At 41.4% G+C, this 22,347-nt stretch overlaps 1 protein-coding gene across 1 annotated transcript in view; it reads left to right on the plus strand.

The window, feature by feature from the left end:
• npr2 (natriuretic peptide receptor 2) overlaps positions 1–22,347 on the plus strand; it is a 200,743-nt gene that overhangs the window by 95,651 nt on the left and 82,745 nt on the right. The window contains exon 8 of the mRNA XM_028804819.2: positions 16,924–17,044. Within this exon, the coding sequence (XP_028660652.1) occupies positions 16,924–17,044 (121 nt within the window). The remainder of the gene's footprint in view (positions 1–16,923; positions 17,045–22,347) is intronic.

Below are 22,347 nucleotides of genomic sequence, written 5' to 3' on the forward strand. Positions count from 1 at the left end.
GCTATGTGTGTTTTAGAGGGTACCTGCTCATTAGCAGAGATATCACAGCTACGTGCTCTTCTCCCCACGTGGGGGACGCTCTCCCATCAGAGATGAACACAATCAGATACAGTGCTAATGCTTCACGTTGGAGCGTACCTACCTTCCGCTTGGCCAGAGTTACCTTGCCAACGTTTTACATTATTGTCAAAGAGATCACAGCTACATTCTCATCCCTTATAGCAAAACCAAAAATATTATATATCAAGAGGCTCTCAAATACGAATGTTATCAATATAAATTCTTCTTGATACAAATTATTACATTTTTTTTATATTTTTTTGTTGATTTTTAAATTTTGTCCTGTTTCAATACTACGTGGGCAGAGCCACGGGGACAGCTAGTCTTTTATAAAAGCAGGTGGTAAGCACAATATTTACCAGGGTTAAAAGCTGCATCCATATCAGCGGGGTGACTGTTCAGTGATGAGTAAAACTCCAATGACACAGTAGACTTTGCACACTTGTATTGATGTATTGTAGCCATCCATTTTCTTTAACCACTTATTCAGCGCACAGTTGCATTTTAACATGTGGCTTTTAATTCTTTGTTCAATTCTGGCTGTTAGCAAAGCCAAAATTGTTGCCTCATTTTTTTCTATTAGTTAAAATGTGCAATTGTTAAAGCTGAAACTGGAAAAATATTGAAATATTAGCAAAATGAATAAGGTGATTTTTGTAATGACTCATTGGAGTTAAAATGTTTAAATCTTGGGAGACTGTAGTCAAACCAAATTAAATCAATTGATGTACATTGAGAAATGAAGGCCCAGTTTCTATATTGTGGAAATTTGTACCTATTGCTGACAGATGTGGCTGGTACTCTAACATATAAAATTATTTACTTAATACACATCATCACCAGAGAGAAGATGTTCTATTTGAGCACTCAGTCATAATTTTTTCCTTTCTTTTCCATCTTATTCAGCATATATCAGGTGATCCTTGATAGATAATTTCCTCCAAAATGGATTCCTGGCTTTTGTAAAACATGTTACTAATTTCTTGTTTGTTTAACCTCTGCTTTTTGGGTACACACGTTTCAGTTAATATAAAATGCTGATGTCATTCACTTTAACACTGCAACATGATTTCCACACAGTCTATCATCTTCAGGCCCCATTTACAGTACATTGAGTTTATTTGTAAGATCTGCCTACTTCTAGAAGAAATATAATAGCTGTGTTCCAATGCATATTATCAGTATGGCGTACCATGAAAGCTAAAACTGCCTCATAATCTGGGATTGCATTTCTTATTTCCTTGTACCTCTAAAAGTTCAGCTATTCATTTGAATAAATACATAAAACTGTTGGGTCCTCTGAACACCTTGATGGTCTGAACCTCAAAGATTCGAGATGTAAGAATTTGCGATTGTAAACATAAAAAGCACAGAAATTCCCTTACCCTTCTAGACCAGGGACACCATCTCCATAAGGCCAATGTCTAATTCTTCATTATGGACAACAATTACTTTAGAAAATTCACCAGACCAGTGAAGAATGCCTTCTTTAAATGGAGAAGTACGAACTCTATCATATGTCTCCACTTAACACTCCAAAAGTTAGATGTGTCAAAAGTGCAGCAGTAGTGGTAAAACTCCTAATGAAATTGTTGTACTGGCCTGTAAGTCCCATAAATGTTATGACCATTTTTCTTGTTTTTGGCGACTAGCCAATCATGAATTGCTGCAGCCCCTTAATCTCCTTATGTTTTATTAATCCCCAGCCAATTATGTAAACTAAACATTTGTCCTCACTTGCCCTAATACATATTTTTTGGGTTAGTCTTGCCTCACTCAGAGTGTATGTCACCACACACAGATGCCGCATATGCCTTTCTCATGTTGTGCTGTGATTAATTTTACTACATAACTTAATTTGCAGCAACTCATTGTTGATTTTGTTTTACTACATTAATCACTGAAATTTCACTTTATTTCTGTAATGTCCAAAAGGGAGTACAGCATACTGAAATAAACGTGCCAGGGTACAAAATCGCATCTTCTCTCATACTTTGCACAGTGAGAAAATCTATGTAAGTGTTAATGAGAGATTCCATATCATTCCTACGTGGTGTTTTGGACAAACGTTTAATTTTTAAGTTTCCAAAAATCATTTCAAAAGCCCATGTGCACTATGGGATTTAGCAGTTTTAGAATGGAGTAGACAAAAAAACCTTTTCAGTTCCTTGATTAGTCCAGATCAGGGTCTTCCTCAGTCTCATATAAGTAAGCTATCTACATAGTCTTCAGAAAGTATTAAGACTCCTTTATTATTTTCACATTTTGTTATGTTGCAGTTGTAGACCAATAGCATTTAAATTGTTTCTTTTATCTCTCATCAAACAACACTCAATGCCCCATTATCACATTGGCATGAGTATTCAGACCCTTTGGTATGACACTTGAAATTAAGCTCATGTGCATCCCATTCTATTGATCATCATTTAGATGATTCCGCACCCTGTATGGAGTCCACTTGTGGTCACTTCAGTTATTTGTGCGTGATTAGGAAGGGCACACACCTGTCTATAGGAGATCTCACATTTGATAATGTGCATCAGGGCACAAACCAAGCCAGGAGGTTGAAGGAATTGCCTATAGAACGTAGAAATAAGATTGTGTCACGGCACAGATCTGGGGAATGCTACAAAATATTTCTACATCATTGAAGGTTACCAAGAGTACAGTGGCCTTCATAATTCTTAAATGGAATACGTTTGGAACAACCATGATTCTTCCTAGAGCTGGCTGCCTAGCCAAATTGAGCAATTAGTGGGGGAGGTCATTGACATTGAGAAATGTGAACAAGAACCCAATGGCCAGTCTTGCTGAGCTCCAAAGTACCTGTGTGGATCTGGGAAAAACCAGGAGGACAGTCACCACTGCAACACTCTACTAATCTGGGCTTTACGGCAGAGTGGCCAGATGACACAAATACACCTAAAGAACTCTCAGACTATGAGAAACAAGATCTTCTGAAACCAAAATTGAACTGTTTGGCTTCATTTCTAAGCATTACATCAGCAGAAAACCAGACACCGCTAGTCTCCAGCACCTTACCTTCCTAGCACTTTGGCATGGAGGGCAGGGACTTGGAGACTAGTCAAGGTTGAAGGAAAGCAGAATGGAGTAAACTAAATAAAAATCCTTGATAAAAGTGTGCTCTGAGCCTTAGACTAGGCCAAACAATCATCTTCCAAAAGGTCAATGACCCTAAACATAAAGCAAAAAAACACACAAGTTGCTTACAGTCAAGTCTTTAAATGTTTTTGAGTGGCCCAGCCAGAGCTGTAACTTGAACCAAATTGAACGTCTCCAAAAAGACTCGAAAACTCGCTGTGCACGGATCATCTCCAACCAACCTGACAGAGCTTGAGAGGATCTGCTAGAAAAGAATGGCAGAAAATCCCCAAATCCAAGTGTGTGAAGCTTGTCACCATATACCCAAAAAAGACTCGCTGCCAAAGGGGCTTCAAAACAAAGTACAGAGTCAAAAGCCTGAAAACTTGCATCAGTACGATATTTATTTTTATTTCATTTTTAATACATTTTTGAAAATCTCTAAAATCTTTTTATTGCTTTGTGATTTTGGAGTATTGCGTGTGGCTTGATGAGGGGAAAAAACAAATTTAAATGATTTTAGCATAAGGCTGCAACATAACAAAATGTGAAAAAGTGAAGAGGTCTGAATACTATCAGAAGGTACTGACTGCATATGCTAGAACACTACATGGCTCTTTCTTTTACCACTTTCTCTAGCTTACCTACAATATTGTGCTCAGTCACTTATAGTTGGCCAAGAAATGCAGAAACAATGTCTACATTCAACCATTTAAGTCTTTCAGGGCTGATGTCGACTTCTGTCAAAAGGAGGAGTTGACAATGACAATCAACTGTAAACGGTGACAAAACCAACCGTTATGTTTTAGTTGGACTCTTGTTGCTAGAAGGAAAGTTAGCTTCATTGGTTTTGACCGAGATTTCCTGCGCTCCCGTGAGTAGCAAGGCACAAACAATGGCAAAAATGGCACTGACATCTGGCAAGAGATCAAAGCGGATGTGTAAAGCAAAATACTCCATGGACGACATTTTGCCTATTCTCTCTGAATTGGACTATGACTTGTCGGACTCCGATTTTGATACAAGCAACCGAAAACGAATGTGAGGTTTCAGCTTCAGCTGACTGGTCCCCAGCTAATCAGGTTCAAGTAGCTGACATGCCTATGGCACTGCTCGCCTGGGAGGACTGCCACTTAACAGTGATAAGAGGTAGAAACCAGATTGCAATGTACTGCAACAGTGACCGCTGCTGCTGCTCCAGCCACATGAAGACAGCCTGGCAGCAAGCCTCCTGCACATTCTTGGCAAACTCTTGATTTCTGTGTGAAGCCATTGCTTTTGAGAAAACTAACTCAAAAGTTAATATTGTTGGAAGCTCATGAAACTTCTGTATTTCTGTACTGTACTCATAAGTGTGCCTGCATGCCGTCCCCCTTCCAACACACTTTTTAGAAGATTAAAAAGGCAAATGTTTAGCCGTGATCTCAGAGTCACATGTTTCAACTAATCATTTATATTTCCCAACTGCATAGTAGTGAAACAGGACAAACTTTAAAAATCAACAAAAAAAATGTAACATTTTGAATGGAGAAGATTTTATATTGATAGCTTTGTGTCCGAGGGCCTCTTGATATACAATAATTTTGTTTTTGCTATCAGGGTTGAGAATGTAGCTGTGATCTCTTTGGCAAAAATGTAAAAGGTTGGCAAGGTATCTCTGGCCAAGTGGAAGGTAGGCACACTCCAATGTCAAACATTGCCACTGCATCTGAGCGTGTTCATCTCTGATACGACAGCTTAAATCTGCATGGGCAGAAGAGCATGTGGCCGTGATATCTCTGCCAATGAGCAGGTACCACCTAAAACACACGTAGCTGTGATCTTCCTCTCAAAAACATCAAATGTTACTCTTTAACAATCTCTAGATGATAATGTCTACTGAACAAACAGGTATCGCTATCTAAGTTGGAGGCAAGGTATGCTCCAACACATGGTGAGAGGTAGAGTGACTCGAACTGAGGCTGGCACATGAGTGAGGATGGCCCTGCCAGGCTCCCTACTCCTGAGGTCCCACCTCCCCCTCCCCTTGGCCCGCTGCATCTCTCTCGGATTTGTTTGAATAAATCAGTGCCACAACCAAACTATGATACTTAGTGTGATGAGAGAAGTTTGCAAAATCAACTGGAATGTTCAAGCAAATTATAAAAAAAAAAAAGATCTGAATCTGTTAAGTAGTTCTCTTGTGAAAAGTGGACAGACATACTGACAGGCAGACAGGTGTTGGATTTTATATATATAGAGATATTCACTCTTATTTCAAATGAACTAATCATTTATATTTCCCAATATTCTCTCTTATTTCAAATGTTTTCATGTCAGCCAGAACTTATATTTTGGTGTGCGTACAAGTATCATTGCTGTTAAGTATGACGCTGAAGGCAAGAGAACTTTTATGAAGAAACCCAGAGAGTTGACAAAGTCATCAAGCTAAAGTCTGAAGCCCAAATCAGTCCTATTGTTCACCCAAAAAACACACATTTTACAAAAATTCATGGTCAGAAAAATGTTATTTAAGTTTACAAATAAAGCAACAAAAAATTAATTAATCTCAGATGATTAGGAAGTCAGTGGTCATCACATGGTGGTAACCACTCTAGCAAAAATGTTCAAAGAACCTATAAAATGGCAGCTAACATGACAAACAAAATGGTGCCAGAAAGACAAAAAAGTTTACAACTCTTGTAAGATGAGGTCAGACACCAACAGAATCTATAACCTAAATGTATAACAACCCAAATAAAGGTTTTAAAAAATATGGCTAGTCCAAAACAATTCATAACAATTCCCTTATTTCTATTAGTAGACCTGTCCCAAGTCCTAGTGTTGTTTAGTACTGTTTGCTATATCGGTGTCTATTTTTATCCATTCAATTTTGTTTTGTTATTTATGAATTGTTTATATTTTAAATTTTGAGAATTTAATGGCTTTCTGGGAGCATTGAAACAGTCACACTGCTGCAGTGAATGCAAAATGCAATTTTCATTTTCATCTGCAAATGACATCATGACCATGTTATTTAATTGCAATTGCCATATATATTTTACATAATTTAAACATGAGATTCTCAAACCCACTTAGTCCAGTTTAAGGTCATGGAGAGGTCACAGCATAATCATTTGAATTTTGTTTAATCAAATGAAAGACTCTCTGTTATGGAAAATGAAACCTGCATATTTGGTGATATATTTTCTGTTACTTACTTTTGATCAAATTAGCTTTGCATTGCTTTTCTTGGCTTTGGCCCCTGCTAGTTTACGCATGTAAATTTAGAAAGTGTTTATCTTTCATCTTAGCTCATCTATATCCTAAATGATCAGTTAAACGGATTAATTCTTCTTTATATTTCAGTCTAGTTAGAATTTGGCAGTCTGGTACTCTCTGGAAGCTGGGAGCACAAAGAGGTTCTAAAAGGCAAAGCCGTCTGAATGTTTGTAGAAAATATGAAAGTAACAAATAAACAATAATCCTCCCCTGTTTTGTCATTCTTATGATATTGTTTTCTGAATCATAGATTGTAGGGTTTTGTTAAAGGACCTTCAGTCTGATAAACTGACTGTCAAACCTATCATACAGCTGAGAATCAATTCATCTTAAAATCTCAAGCTCTACAAATAGTAATAGGCCTCACTGTAACCTGAGCTGTCTGCTACAATTATGACCTACATTTAACCTAAAAAAGTATTTAATCAAGTATTGAGATTTATGGAGACTGGTAAACTTCACTCAATCATCGGTCATATCAGTTCTATTTAAAACATGTAGAATCTGACTGATCACATGTCATGGAGTTGTAAAGTTCACTACTCAGAAACAAGGCTAGTTATATGACAAAACACTCTTTATCTAGATAGCCGTGTGCACACATTGTGAAAGTGAAAAATGCATAAAGAAAAGTTCACGTAAAGAACAATACACCTGCCTCCTCTGTCTATTAAGCAACATCTTCAGATTCTGTTTTTGTCAATTAAAGTAGTGATATCATTAACAGTACTGACTGATTTTGATTAAAAATTTTAGAGTTTGTGGTTTGCATCTTATAAGGTGGTCTGCTTCTTTTTTTGTTATTTTTGGATTGCTGTGTGCAATTGATAATGTATTCTTAATGATGTAAGTGCATATGGATGATTATGCTAGTTCTGTGAAATCATATGTGCAAACATGTGAAAGATATGGGTGTCTTTTCTATTATTACTATTTTCAATAATAGAACAACATCCATCCATCCATCCATTGTCTCCCGCTTATCCGAGGTCGGGTCGCGGGGGCAGCAGCTTGAGCAGAGATGCCCAGACTTCCCTCTCCCCAGCCACTTCTTCTAGCTCTTCCGGGAGAATCCCAAGGCGTTCCCAGGCCAGTCGAGAGACATAGTCCCTCCAGCGTGTCCTGGGTCTTCCCCGGGGCCTCCTCCCGGTTGGACGTGCCCGGAACACCTCACCAGGGAGGCGTCCAGGAGGCATCCTGATCAGATGCCCGAGCCACCTCATCTGACTCCTCTCGATGCGGAGGAGCAGCGGCTCTACTCTGAGCCCCTCCCGGATGACTGAGCTTCTCACCCTATCTTTAAGGGAAAGCCCAGACACCCTGCGGAGGAAACTCATTTCAGCCGCTTGTATTCGCGATCTTGTTCTTTCGGTCACTACCCATAGCTCATGACCATAGGTGAGGGTAGGAACATAGATCGACTGGTAAATTGAGAGCTTCGCCTTGCGGCTCAGCTCCTTTTTCACCACGACAGACCGATGCAATGCCCGCATTACTGCGGATGCCGCACCGATCCGCCTGTCGATCTCACGCTCCATTCTTCCCTCACTCGTGAACAAGACCCCGAGATACTTGAACTCCTCCACTTGGGGCAGGATCTCGCTACCAACCCTGAGAGGGCACTCCACCCTTTTCCAGCTGAGGACCATGGTCTCGGATTTGGAGGTGCTGATTCTCATCCCAGCCGCTTCACACTCGGCTGCGAACCGATCCAGAGAGAGCTGAAGATCACGGCCTGATGAAGCAAACAGGACAACATCATCTGCAAAAAGCAGTGACCCAATCCTGAGCCCACCAAACCGGACCCCTTCAACACCCTGGCTGCGCCTAGAAATTCTGTCCATAAAAGTTATGAACAGAATCGGTGACAAAGGGCAGCCCTGGCGGAGTCCAACTCTCACTGGAAACAGGTTCGACTTACTGCCAGCAATGCGGACCAAGCTCTGGCACCGATCGTACAGGGACTGAACAGCCCTTATCAGGGGGGCCGGTACCCCATACTCTCGGAGTACCCCCCACAGGATTCCCCGAGGGACACGGTCGAATGCCTTTTCTAAGTCCACAAAACACATGTAGACTGGTTGGGCAAACTCCCATGCACCCTCCAGGACCCTGCTAAGGGTATAGAGCTGGTCCACTGTTCCGCGACCAGGACGAAAACCACACTGTTCCTCCTGAATCCGAGGCTCGACTATCCGACGGACCCTCCTCTCCAGGACCCCTGAATAGACTTTTCCAGGGAGGCTGAGGAGTGTGATCCCTCTGTAGTTGGAACACACCCTCCGATCCCCCTTCTTAAAGAGGGGGACCACCACCCCGGTCTGCCAATCCAGAGGCACTGTCCCTGATGTCCATGCGATGTTGCAGAGGCGTGTCAGCCAAGACAGTCCTACAACATCCAGAGCCTTGAGGAACTCCGGGCGTATCTCATCCACCCCCGGGGCCTTGCCACCAAGGAGTTTTTTGACCACCTCGGTGACCTCAGTCCCAGAGATGGGGGAGCCCACCTCTGAGTCCCCAGGCTCTGCTTCCTCATTGGAAGGTATGTTAATGGGATTGAGGAGGTCTTCGAAGTATTCCCCCCACCGACCCACAACGTCCCGAGTCGAGGTCAGCAGCGCACCATCCCCACCATATACAGTGTTGACACTGCACTGCTTCCCCTTCCTGAGACGCCGGATGGTGGACCAGAATCTCCTCGAAGCCGTCCGAAAGTCATTCTCCATGGCCTCCCCAAACTCCTCCCACGCCCGAGTTTTTGCCTCAGCAACCACCAAAGCCGCATTCCGCTTGGGGTGGCCGGTACCTATCAGCTGCCTCCGGGGTCCCACAGGACAAAAGGGTCCTGTAGGACTCCTTCTTCAGCTTGACGGCATCCTTCACCGCCGGTGTCCACCAGCGGGTTCGGGGATTGCCGCCACGACAGGCACCGACCACCTTACGGCCACAGCTCCGGTCAGCTGCCTCAACAATAGAGGCACGGAACATGGCCCATTCGGACTCAATGTCCCCCACCTCCCTCGGTATGTGGTCGAAGTTCTGCCGGAGGTGGGAGTTGAAGCTACTTCTGACAAGGGGCTCTGCCAGACGTTCCCAGCAGACCCTCACAACACGTTTGGGCCTACCACGCCTGACCGGCATCCTCCCCCACCATCGAAGCCAACTCACCACCAGGTGGTGATCAGTTGACAGCTCCGCCCCTCTCTTCACCCGAGTGTCCAAGACATGTGGCCGCAAGTCCGACGACACGACCACAAAGTCGATCATCGAACTGAGGCCTAGGGTGTCCTGGTGCCAAGTGCACATATGAACACCCCTATGCTTGAACATGGTGTTCGTTATGGACAATCCGTGATGAGCACAGAAGTCCAATAACAAAACACCGCTCGGGTTCAGATCAGGGGGGCCATTCCTCCCAATCACGCCCTTCCAGGTCTCACTGTCATTGCCCACGTGAGCATTGAAGTCTCCCAGCAGAACGAGGGAGTCCCCAGAAGGTATGCCCTCTAGCACCCCCTCCAGGGACTCCAAAAAGGGTGGGTACTCCGAACTGCTGTTCGGTGCATACGCACAAACAACAGTTAGGACCCGTCCCCCCACCCAAAGGCGAAGGGAGGCTACCCTCTCGTCCACCAGGGTAAACCCCAATGTACAGGCTCCAAGTTGGGGGGCAATAAGTATACCCACACCTGCTCGGCGCCTCTCACCGGGGGCAACTCCAGAGTGGTAGAGAGTCCAGCCCCTCTCAAGGAGATTGGTTCCAGAGTCCAAGCTGTGCGTCGAGGTGAGTCCGACTATATCTAGCCGGAACCTCTCAACTTCGCGCACTAGCTCAGGCTCCTTCCCCTTCAGAGAGGTGACATTCCACGTCCCAAGAGCCAGTTTCTGTAGCCGAGGATCGGACCGCCAAGGTCCCCGCCTTTGGCCACCACCCAACTCACACTGCACCCGACCTCCTTGGCCCCTCCCATAGGTGGTGAGCCCATGGGAAGGGGGACCCACGTTGCCTCTTCGGGCTGTGCCCGGCCGAGCCCCATGGGTGCAGGCCCAGCCACCAGGCGCTCGCCATCGAGCCCCACCTCCAGGCCTGGCTCCAGAGTGGGGCCCCGGTGACCCGCGTCCGGGCAAGGGAAAATGCCGTCCAAAATTGTTTTTTCTTCATAGGAGGTTTGTTTAACCGCTCTTTGTCTCATCCCTCACCTAGGACCAGTTTGCCTTGGGTGGCCCTACCAGGGGCATAAAGCCCCGGACAACAGAGCTCCTAGGATCATTGGGACACGCAAACCCCTCCACCACGATAAGGTGACGGTTAAAGGAGGGGTAATAGAACAACAACAATATTTATTTATATAGCACATTTTCATACAAATGATGTATTAAATGAAGAAGAAAAAATTATGTAATTACTAGGATGTTACCCATCCACCAACAAATCCATCAACGTCAGTTATTGGTTCAGACAGAATCTGGTTACTGTGCTCATGCATTTTCTTTTATAATGAAAACTGGAATTCATGTGATATTAAGTGTTCATTTATCAAATATTCCTTCCTGGAAGTCAGAGTATGGCAGTGATATGCCTCACATTGGGGGGCATATGCTCTGACAAATGTTTTTTGTTTACTGTTAAGTATATATTTTATTATTAAGTATTATTATTTGTTATTAGATTATAGATATTTTCGAGTAACTTATCTTGTGAAATAGTGCTAGCTGTTTAATATTATAAATGCTCCTATAACATAAGTGCCAACAAGGTCAGAATCATGAGAAGCCAAAATGCAAATATTTATTGCATATTATTACTTTATGATATTTTATCCCTGCAGCCCTAACATTGATTATAAATCTTTTAGACTGTTATGACATTTTGTAAACAAATTAATAAGAAAATGATGTAGTCATATCTGCAATGTAGAGATTTGTAACAACGCTAATTCCTCGCTGCTCCTTCCTGCTAGTTTCTCTCAGTTTTCCTTATATGCCAGTGAGGTCAGTTTAAGGAGCAATTTTAAATTGGTCTGGTACAAGTGACTGTGGCTATGTGCGTATGTTTGTGTACCCTGAAATGGTCTGGCACTCCATCAGAAATTGACAGCCTGACAGTGCTGTAATTGATTCAAGGCCCTGGTGACACTACAAAGGTTAACAATACGGCAAGCCAAAGACATCCAGGAATGCAACTCAGGTTTTCAGTTATGCGGAAATTATTTCAAGATGTCTTGCTGCTTTACAACAAGGACACTGAGGTTCACATCCCAGATCCTCCCTGTGTGGAGTCTGCATGTTCTCTACATGTCCAAGAGGGTGGTAATCTGGAGCTGAAACCAATACAAGGCATTTTGCACAATATGGAGACAGTATTTTACCTCGGCGGAGTGTCTGCAGAAAGACTGACAAGTCACAAAGGAGGAAAGGGACACCTGTCCATGACCAATAAAGGAAATATTGAGCATGTCCAAACTATGATTCTGATTCTGATGAAGTGATGAGGATTTCAGCCTATAAAAAGCTGGTCAAATGTTCGCTGCTCTTTTTTGGTGCAAACGGAGACCAGAGTGAGACGTGTTTATTCCTACAAAACAAGAGAAACTGACTTATCAAAGTTGAGACTTTACCACTGTGACCACTAGACACACCTTGTTTCCACATTTCCACAGGTGCAGCCAACCCTAACAAAATTATCACAAAGGTGTGAATAATAATTGAATTAGCCTTTATAAACTCTTCTCAGACTAATATACATACACAACATGATGTATCGGGGGCTTGGCAATGTGATGGAAGGCATGGCTCAAGACTGTTATTTTAAAATGAGTTCATCAACAACATAGAGATATAGTTGGAAACTTGTTAAAGGTACATTTTGAACCACAGACACAATGGAATAAGTTACCAAGTAGTGTGGTAGGCAATAGGACTTTAGGGGCCTTCAAAACTTAGCATGATGTTTTTCTGGAAGAATTAAATGGATAGGACTGGCAAGCTTTGTTGGATTGAAAATTGTTCTAATGCTCTAATGGCCTCGTGAGGTTCTATGTCATGTCACAAATACTATTTTCTACAGACTATAATAAAGGTTAGAGGAATGATAACGTTGTCATGGACTGCACTACTTTTGTAGCAGGTACAAAAAGCTCTCGTCAAGTCCCTGGCAATTCCCTACCCTTATATACTATATAAATTTAAGTTTATATATATCGTATATATATATATATATATATATATATATATACTAGCAAAATACCCGCGCTTCGTAGCTGAGAAGTAATGTGTTAAAGAGGTTATGTAAACATATATATGCATAAACATATATACTTATATATACATATCTACATATACAGATATCTACATATATACATATATATATACATATACACATCCACATATATATGCATATATAAACATATATATACACATACATATACACACATATATACATACACACACACATATATATATATATATATATATATATATATATATATATATATACACATACATACACACATATATACATATACATATTTACATATCTACATATATATACACATATATACATATCTACATACATACACATCTATCTATCTATCTATCTATCTATCTATCTATCTATCTATCTATCTATCTATCTATCTATCTATCTATCTATCTATCTATCTATCTATCTATCTATCTATCTATCTATCTATCTATCTCTATCTATCTATTGTCAGTTCAGCACTCCGGTTGGAATATGACCAAGCCGTGCAAGCTTACTGTTAAGAATGCAACGTATAGTTGTACAGGAGAAAAGCAATCTTGCCTCAAATCAATGACAACCTTTTGTAGGTCTATGAACTTAATTTAAACTTTAGGTTTACATGGTGCTCTGTTTCCATAGTACCTGCACTCATGAATATATCTGTATGTGTCAGTCGCTGAAATCCCTGCGCTTGGCACCGGCGAAGTACTGCTTTTAAATTTTTATTAAGAAGAAAAGAAAACCTTTTTAAATTGAGGTAAAATATACCACTAACAATTTGTTAAGGATCTGTTTTTTTGTGTAGCTGACTTCACACAGCCTCTCCGCTGTTTTATAAACGAACGTCATATAAGGTCTTCCTTTTTTGTTGCTTCGCCAACGGAAGCAGCCTTTTTATTTAATCCTGTTTTTTACGATTGTTCTGTTTGTATACCAGTTTGTCAGTTCAGCACTCCGGTTGTATTATGACCAAGCCGTGCAAGCACACTCTTGAGAATGCAACGTATAGTTGTACAGGAGAAAAACAATCTTGCCTGAAATCAATGGCAATCTTTTGTAGGTCTATGAACTTAATTTAAACTTTAGGTTTACACGGTGCTTTCTTTCCGAAGTACCTGCACTCATGAATATGTCTGTATGCGTCAGTCGCTCAAATCCCCGCGGTTTGCACCGGCGAAGTTCTGCTTTTAAATTTTTATTAAGAAGAAAAGAAAACCTTTTAAAATTGAGGGAAAATATACCAATAACAGTTTGTTAAGGATCTGTTTTTTTGTGAAGCTGCCTTCACTCGAGTGATCACTTCGAGCTTTAAGCCTGAGAAATCACCCCGTAAATGCACACGTTTAATTGCACATCTGTTAATATGTATGCTTACACAGTATTAAAAGACACTCAACAATTACACAGTATTAAAAGACACTCAACAATTAACGTCATTTACCTTCGTTCCCGCGTTTGACTCGTGCTGTAAATCTCTTCCTTGTTTTCACTTCACGTGATTACGTAGGAGGCGTAATACGTGATGACGAGATACGTGACTCCGCATCCTCCATTAGAGTATATGGACAAAAAACAGGTTCCAGTTATGACCATTATGCGTAGAATTTCGAAATGAAACCTGCCTAACTTTTGTAAGTAAGCTGTAAGGAATGAGCCTGCCAAATTTCAGCCTTCTACCTACACGGGAAGTTGGACAATTAGTGATGAGTGAGTCAGTCAGTCAGTGAGTCAGTCAGTCAGTGAGGGCTTTGCCTTTTATTAGTATAGATATATACAGTATCAAGGAAGACATATACTGTATATAAATGTGACACGTGAGTCACTGCCTTTCACTCAAATGACGGGGGCTGAGTCTATGGATTTCAGGAAAACCTGCTTTATTCCACTTGAAACAGGAACAGCAAGGTTATTTATTGCCAGAGCTACCACTCTACTACACACACATACAGCAAATGGGCAGGGCCGAGGTCAGGTCAGTGGCCAAGTTATAGTGTTCCCCACATCACTCATTGGGTGACAGACGCGTTAGACAAGGAGGCGGTGAGCTTGACATTGCCTCTGTGGCGCTGAGAACCTGTGAAATGCTGTGCACCTACGGCTGCCTTGGCAACGGACAAACAGCCTTCAACAGACACATCAATCACATTTCAGCGTGTTGTCCCGTTGGGGAGTTCAAATATCTCACTATATATATATTGTGGTGGTCGGCTGGGGTCTGTGCCCAGTCACGACACCTGGACGGACCAGGAGAGGAACTGTGCCTCCCCAGGATCACGAGAGGGCAGCCGCCCTGCCTGGTTTGGGGGCCACGGGGTTTGAGCATGGAAGCTCAAACCAGTGCCCGTGGCCAACACCAGGGGGTGCTCAGATGATTGTGGAGCCTCGGACGGTAGCACTTCCGCCAAACCTGGAGGTGTTGGCGGAAGGAATACCGAGGACACCCGGAGTGCTTCTGGGTGTTCGTGCGGCACTTCCGCCACACCAAGAAGTGCTGCAGAAAGTCCATCAGAAAGCACCTAGAGCACGTCCGGGTGGATATAAAAGGGACCGCCTCCCTCCAGTCGGCAGCTGTAGACGGGAGGAAGAGGACAGAGATTGGCAGAGAGGAGTGGAGGCAATGAAGGACCTTTTGAAGGACAGAGGCAAAGGGTGATTGGTGCAGGGACAAGGAGGTGTCTGTCTGTCTGTGTCCGGGGCTGGCTCCCACAATATATAATATATATATTGTGACAGAAGCACTCTGGACATACTAGCCACTCAACCCGGCACAGACAGACACGGGAGGCACACGTATAAAAACAAAGAAAAATTTTATTTTCTTTACCTGTGGGCCACATCTTCCCCGTGTCCCGCAGGCACAACACAGTCCCAAAAGCACAAACATAAATAAACTCCTCTTCTTCTTTCCACCTTCACTCCTCCTGACAAGCTTCGTCTCCCTCCTCTGGACTCTGGCTTCCGGAGTAACGACTGCTGGCTCCTTTTATAACACCCCTGGAAGTTCTCCAGGTGCTTGTTGACCTACTTCCGGCAGCACTTCCGGGTGTGGCAGAAAACCCGCCCAAGAGAGCTCAGCAGTTGTTGCAGCACTCCCTGGCAGCACCCTCGGATCCCAACAGAGCTATAACCAACTCCAACTCCCGTGAAGCCCTGATGGAGTCCAAGATACCACTGCAACCCAGGGGGGCTGCCATCCAGCAACCTGGGGGAGGTATTGTGCAGCCCATGTCTGTTCCCCCAGACCCTATACAAAAGGGCGTCCCGGCTGGGCATGGGCCTTGGCTGTCCGCCACAATATATATATATTTTGGACACTGCTCCAGCTCCCCAAACAGCCAACACAGACACAGGTTAAAAGGCAAAGAGTCTTTTATTGTGGGGAAACTCTTCTTTTAAAAGGGTTTCCCACCACCACAGCCACAAGTACACTAAGCACAATAAAGCACAATCTTTGTCTTATATCTTTATAATTTGATCTATATAAAATGATATACTGTAGATATAAATATGTGGTCAGTATTGTGCATCTCTTAAGCTTTTCTTTTCTGATGAGCCTAATTAGATCAATATAAAAATAAATAAATATGTAGTCTGTAATGTGCTTCTTGGCTTTGTGACATTCATTACTGAATTTTGTTTTTGTTTGTCTGTGTCTGATTTACAGTATGTCTTAATGCAGTTCATTTTAATTTATTCAAATTATGAGAGCTTTCACTTATGAGTCCACTGTGATACAGAATAATTAAAATATTTTATGATGAACAAAATGCAAGTAATGCAAGACATATATCGAAGCATAAACAGAGAACTATCATGCAGTATATGCAAACATAGATGTATACTGTATGTACTGTATATAGAAATCCAAATTGCAGCTGTTATAGTTCAACTGCGTCCTGAAAAAGACCCCCTTGTAGGCAAATGACAGTATTTTTATTCAGACAGAAGTTTTCCGATAATTGGTCCAACATATTTGACAATTCATTAACTTCAAGGCTGACCAAGTATCAGTGGACACCATGAGAGAAAATGGAGGCAATGCAGAAGTGGCAAATAAAATACTGTATTTCTTAATATCTACTTAATACTGTATTTGTTGGAATATTTTTGTCCAAAATAAAGCAGCTGACATGATATTAGTCAGTGAGATATATACAGTAGGCAGAAATGACATTTGATAAGATTTCTTGCTAACTGTACAGTTAACACTGTACTTTGCAGTCAGTGTCTTCTATTCAAATGCATTTTTTTTTCAGAAAGCTCAAGCTGGAAAAAGAATTGGCTAGCATGCTTTGGCGAATTCGATGGGAGGAGCTTCAGTTTGGTAACCATGAAAAATATCACCGAAGTGCCGGCAGCAGGCTGACCTTATCACAGGTGAGTTTGAAGTAATTTACAGAGTTGGCATGTTTTTAAGGAATATTTCCTGTATTATTGTTCTAGACTTCATTGATGTTTTGAAAATGTATATTGTGAAGCCCGGGGCACATACAGCCACCCCAACCTGACATAGACAGGCAGGACGCAGGTTCACCACACAACACACACTATTATTCCTCTTCATCAGTATACAAATAATGTCAAGAATGACAGCACAGTCCTTCCACCTCCAGTCCACCTCACAGGCTTTGTTCTTCTTCCTCCCAACTCTGGCCCTTGAGTTAGGCGGCTCCTTTTATTCTACTCCCAGCTGTGGTAGAAGCTCATTGTATGGCTCTGCAGCTCCCCCTGGTGGCCCCCACAGAACCCAACAGGGTTGTGCCAAACTCCAAGTCCCAGCGTGCCCTGCGGGAATCCGTGGTGCCACAGCTGCACAGGAGGGCTGCCCACTAGCGTGCCATCGGAGGTATTGCCCTGCCGATGCTCTCTCCCCTGGTCCTTCCATCCAGCTGCTATCCCGGCCAGGTAATGGCTGAGGCCGCCCGTCACAATATGTATAGAGCTATTTGGGCTATTATGCATGAAATTGTTGTGTAAATAGTGTTTTATTCATCAAGTATTCAATTTTTATGATTACTTTTTATTTCCAACTGGAAAAGCAAACTTTTTAAAATTTACATCTTGTTTTCATTGTTTTCACAACTGTCTAACGTTGGACATACACTGCGTGATTTTTAGAAATCGTAGTCAACTGAGTACTCACACTGCCAATAGAGTCGTCAATCGCATATGTGCTCAAACTGTACAAGCACGTTCAGTCTGATTGACATACCACAACTTGGGAGCTCAGCCTTTTATGTGGACATTTTATCCATTGACATTTTGCAATAAAGCTTTACCAATTCAGAAAAACAATATGACCACAGGCTTCTCAAAATTTCAACAAAGAAAAAGGAGGTGCATCGCTTACTGTGCTCTGAAACTACAAATAAAAGAAAAAGGTGTAACTAGGCAAGCAGATGGTTGGGAAGGTCTGTCTGGTTTAGAGAGAGAATCAGACGTGCATAATCTATGTAATTTACCATTGTGTATGATTTTTTGGGTTCCTCTAGTAAACATTCCCTAATATATTTTTGTCATTGGTTATTTAGTTGTATGCGTGTTGGTATATGATAGTTAGCTTTTGAAATCAAAAAAGGTGAAAATGAATTGATGAAAATGAACACCTAATGTACTACACAAAGAATTTTGGGAAATTTGATAGCAACATCAAAAAATCGGCTTGTGAAACTGTCAACACCATAATATTTCTGACATTATGGAAATGCTTCTGATTATGTGACAACCTAATCGTAACATGCAATTGGCATCACAACCCATCTCATCCATTACATGATATAGCTGAAGTTCAGACAGTCTCAGAAATCGGTCAACAACTACAAATTGGGCTTAAAATTGTGCCAAAATCATGCAGTGTATGCCTGGCATAAGATGAAGCCATGATTCACTCACTGTCCTTCATTGGATATCCTTAAAGAATTCTATGAGGAAATCTTTTTCAAGTAGACCCTAGCGTCAGATTTTTTTTAACTCTGTTTACGTTCTCACCTTTGATTTTTGCTTTCTTTCTGGCTTTGCTTGCTAATCTGTTTGTCTTACTACTTGTAACCTCTGCCTGCCTTTTGGCCACAATTTGGGTGTGTTTTGTATCTTCTGGTCTCTTTTGTGCCTCGGTTTGGTCTCTTAACGTTCTGGTTGTCAAAAGATTGTATACAACAGTCTATTCAGTGTTCAACAGGAGACATCACTTTCACTTGACCCTTGGTGTTTTGCTTCTGAATGCTTATTTATAATCTTGAATGAGATCTGTTCATTTCATATTGGACATCAATTCATTCACTCTCAAACCTGTTTTAGCCATTTCGGGGATATTGATTGATGTAGCAGTTATGGCAGGATGGGAAGAAAAGCAAGGACCAGCACTGGTCATGACCCCAGACTATTGCGGTGATCAGAGAAGTGAACATTTCACCAAAATTCAAATTCAGATATTAAAGCTAAACAAATGTATTCATTAAGAAGTCATTTTAACCTTAGTGTTTATGCCTTTGTTCTCCACCCCACTCCAGTTCTTCACTTGCTGGTTGCAAGCTTACAGAACACCTTAGAAGAAGGCATTTGAGCTCTAACCAAGCAAGAAATTATCTTATGTTATCATAATGAAAAGAATAATATTAATTACAGTGCTGCGTGTTGTGATTTTGCATAGGCCTAAAACAATATAATTCATCCAATTAAGCAATTTGAAAAATAAAGTCAGTTTTATGTTTTCTTTATGAGGTCTTCATCTAATAAAGAAGCTAACCTTGCCAACCTTTGCCATAGAAATTTGGAAAGAATTTTAGGGTGAGTTGTTATTGTGGTCTCCTGATTGACAGGATTTGTGATTCTTACAGTTTTACAGTAGAAAAGGAGTTGTAAGGTGACAGTCAAGCAACCATTCTGAACATATAATAAAGGCCTAGCGGTCAGCACTTATTCCCAAAGGATGCTGTTTGCATCATCCAGGCACCAAGCTAACACGTATACAGGCCAGGACATAACCCAGAGTACACTCCAGAGAGAATTCATTTGATGGAAGGCAATATGCGATAAAACGTGAAAAAATGAAAAGCAACTCCGTGCACCACTGCTAAAAGGTAGCATTTCAGTGAACATCTCCACAGCATAAATATAAAGTGAAGCTCTCTTATCTGCATTTTACATCTGCTATAAACTTTGCTGGACTGACTACAAAGCATCAAATTTAAAATGCAACAGTTACTCTCTAGGTTTTTGCCACTTTCTTATTCTGGTGGCCCTGCTGTTTTTCATTTTAAGAAATGCTGCTGTGAGACTATTCTCTTTCATTGTGTCATAGGACAAAAGTGATAAGCTTTAGTTAAAAACTTTATCTACACTATTAACTGTGCAGTGAGTAAAATGTAACCACAGTCCATCTGTGCCACTCTGGCAAACAAAGCTGTACTCAATGGAATTTCCTTTATATATATAATAAGAGGTTTAAACAGCTGCTTCCTGACTAAATATTACAGTAAAGACTGACTGACTGGATGATGAGAAAGAGCAAAAATATTTAAACATATTTTGATAGGATAATTTTGTTTGCTTGGTAGAGTGCTTTATGACGATATTCTGCGTGAAAGGCATCTTATAAAATGAAGAATTTTAAGGTCGCAAAAGGATCACCTCCAGTTCATCCAAGGGCACACTTAGTCATTTAGTCATGCCAGGCCAATTTAAAGTTACCACAATTAACATTGTGTAAACTTGTGAGGAACATATAAAGGAAACCAGAGTAATTAGAGAAAAAAACATGAGACAGCAGTACAAACCACAGCACTACTGCGCCGCTCACAAGTAGACCTCAGATTAATATCTGCATCAGCGGAACATTATTTTTTATATGTGTTTAGCGTAACATACACAACCAGGACACTCGGAAATTGTTTTGAGATTTTTAGATTGGAACAGAGACAGTTATTTGACTTGTTCAGGTGAAACAGTGAGAACTGAGCCAGCAGCATGTTTAAAGATCTCCAGCAAGTGTTCTTCTCTCCTTTTCAATTTGCTATACTGAGATGTTCCCAGTAGCTTTATTTACCATAGATGGGCAAGGAAATTGATAATATGGTGTAGAGATGTGTTCTCTTAAGGTAATACAAATAAAATCAGCGGACTTGCACTCCATGAAGTGTCTGCTTTCTGCGCTACATTTATAGAGTGACCATTGAATGATCAAAGTGGATGCCTGAAACACATTAGGTTTGCAATATGTTGTAACCTAGCATGTGAATCGCTTTGCAGCACTCTGTGGCTATTGAAGTTCTCTCTGAAGTATCTTGTCACAGAAATAACATTTTGATGTTCTGTCTCTGTCCCTCACTATCATTTCTAGCAGTGCCTGCTTTGCTTCCACACCCAAAGGTCTGTCATTACCCAGCTTTCCTAAAATTCTCCTTGATCAAGACAACAGGTTTTGCACCCAAACTGCGCATTTTAATCATTCGGAAACATAAGTGGTGGAATTTTGTATTTTCCCCCGCACTCACCAAGATCTGCTCTGGGGGTTGTGGAATGGGGCAGATGTCAGACTATTACTGCATAAGAGAAGGTCCTCATTCTGGAATACAGGATGTGGAGAAGTGCAACATGAGACCCTTTCACTATAACAACACCTACCCTCACATTTTGGTATGATACGTAGTACACTACAATAAATAAACAAATATCTTTACAATGAATGCTTGCATGTTGTTAAATATATGAAATACTGTATTTTGCCAATAAGCTGAAACGAAGACAATATGCACATCTAACATCATAACTTCTTAATATGGTAAGGGTCAGACCTCTTTCTCAGTGAAGGGTACTTGTTGTACTAACCATCAGAGAAGGAGAATGCAGTTTTCTCACTGCTGGATTCCTGGAGAGGCACCTACTAATATCCCTTAGTTAAATCTAAAGTAGAGACATAAAATGTCTGACATCATTTTTCCAATAATTCATCTGCATGTGGCTTCGAGTATGCATCAAATTTAGAAACTTTATTTAGTCATCTGAAATCCATAAAAATGGATGTATTCCGTCTGGTTTTGGAACCATTACATTTGGACTACTCCATTTGCTTGAGTGTTTTACAAATTGCACTTAATTTAGAATTTGCTTAACTTCCTGATAAAATGGATGTTCTCCTAGATTCAGGCATTCTACACAGACACGACTGAGTCTTAACAACAGGTTCTCCTATTATTTTGTGTCCACTTAGATTATTTCTCCAGGTAGAGTGGAAAATACCCCCCTGTTGTTTTGGATGAGTGTCTGCAACTGACTTGCAGTCAGTGACACCTGAGACATGATATACTGTATCTATTTGACATCATAATAAGAATAAAGACCAGCACTAGTCTAACACCTTCATATAACTTTTAAAGGTAAATGTGAACATAGGCAATATTGTAGCAGCCAGCTGACAAAGCATTGAATCGGTCCAGCCACCCAGTGTGGTACCGATTGTTCCTGAAAGGGTTCGAGATCATGCAACCTTGTTGTGGAATTCAAATAGGAGTGCTGAAACTACCACAGAGGATTAGCCATCCAGAGGTAGTGGTAAGACCCTGCTATGTGGTAAGGTTCCCAGAAGCAGGGAAAGAGGTTGGAGAGGCAAAGTGATGAAAGTACATCTAGAGGGAGCCATCAGAACTTGTGTGCAGAGGAGAGATACCAAGGGTTTCGGGGAA

This window comes from Erpetoichthys calabaricus, chromosome 7 (assembly GCF_900747795.2).
Source record: "Erpetoichthys calabaricus chromosome 7, fErpCal1.3, whole genome shotgun sequence".
Lineage (NCBI taxonomy): Eukaryota > Metazoa > Chordata > Cladistia > Polypteriformes > Polypteridae > Erpetoichthys > Erpetoichthys calabaricus.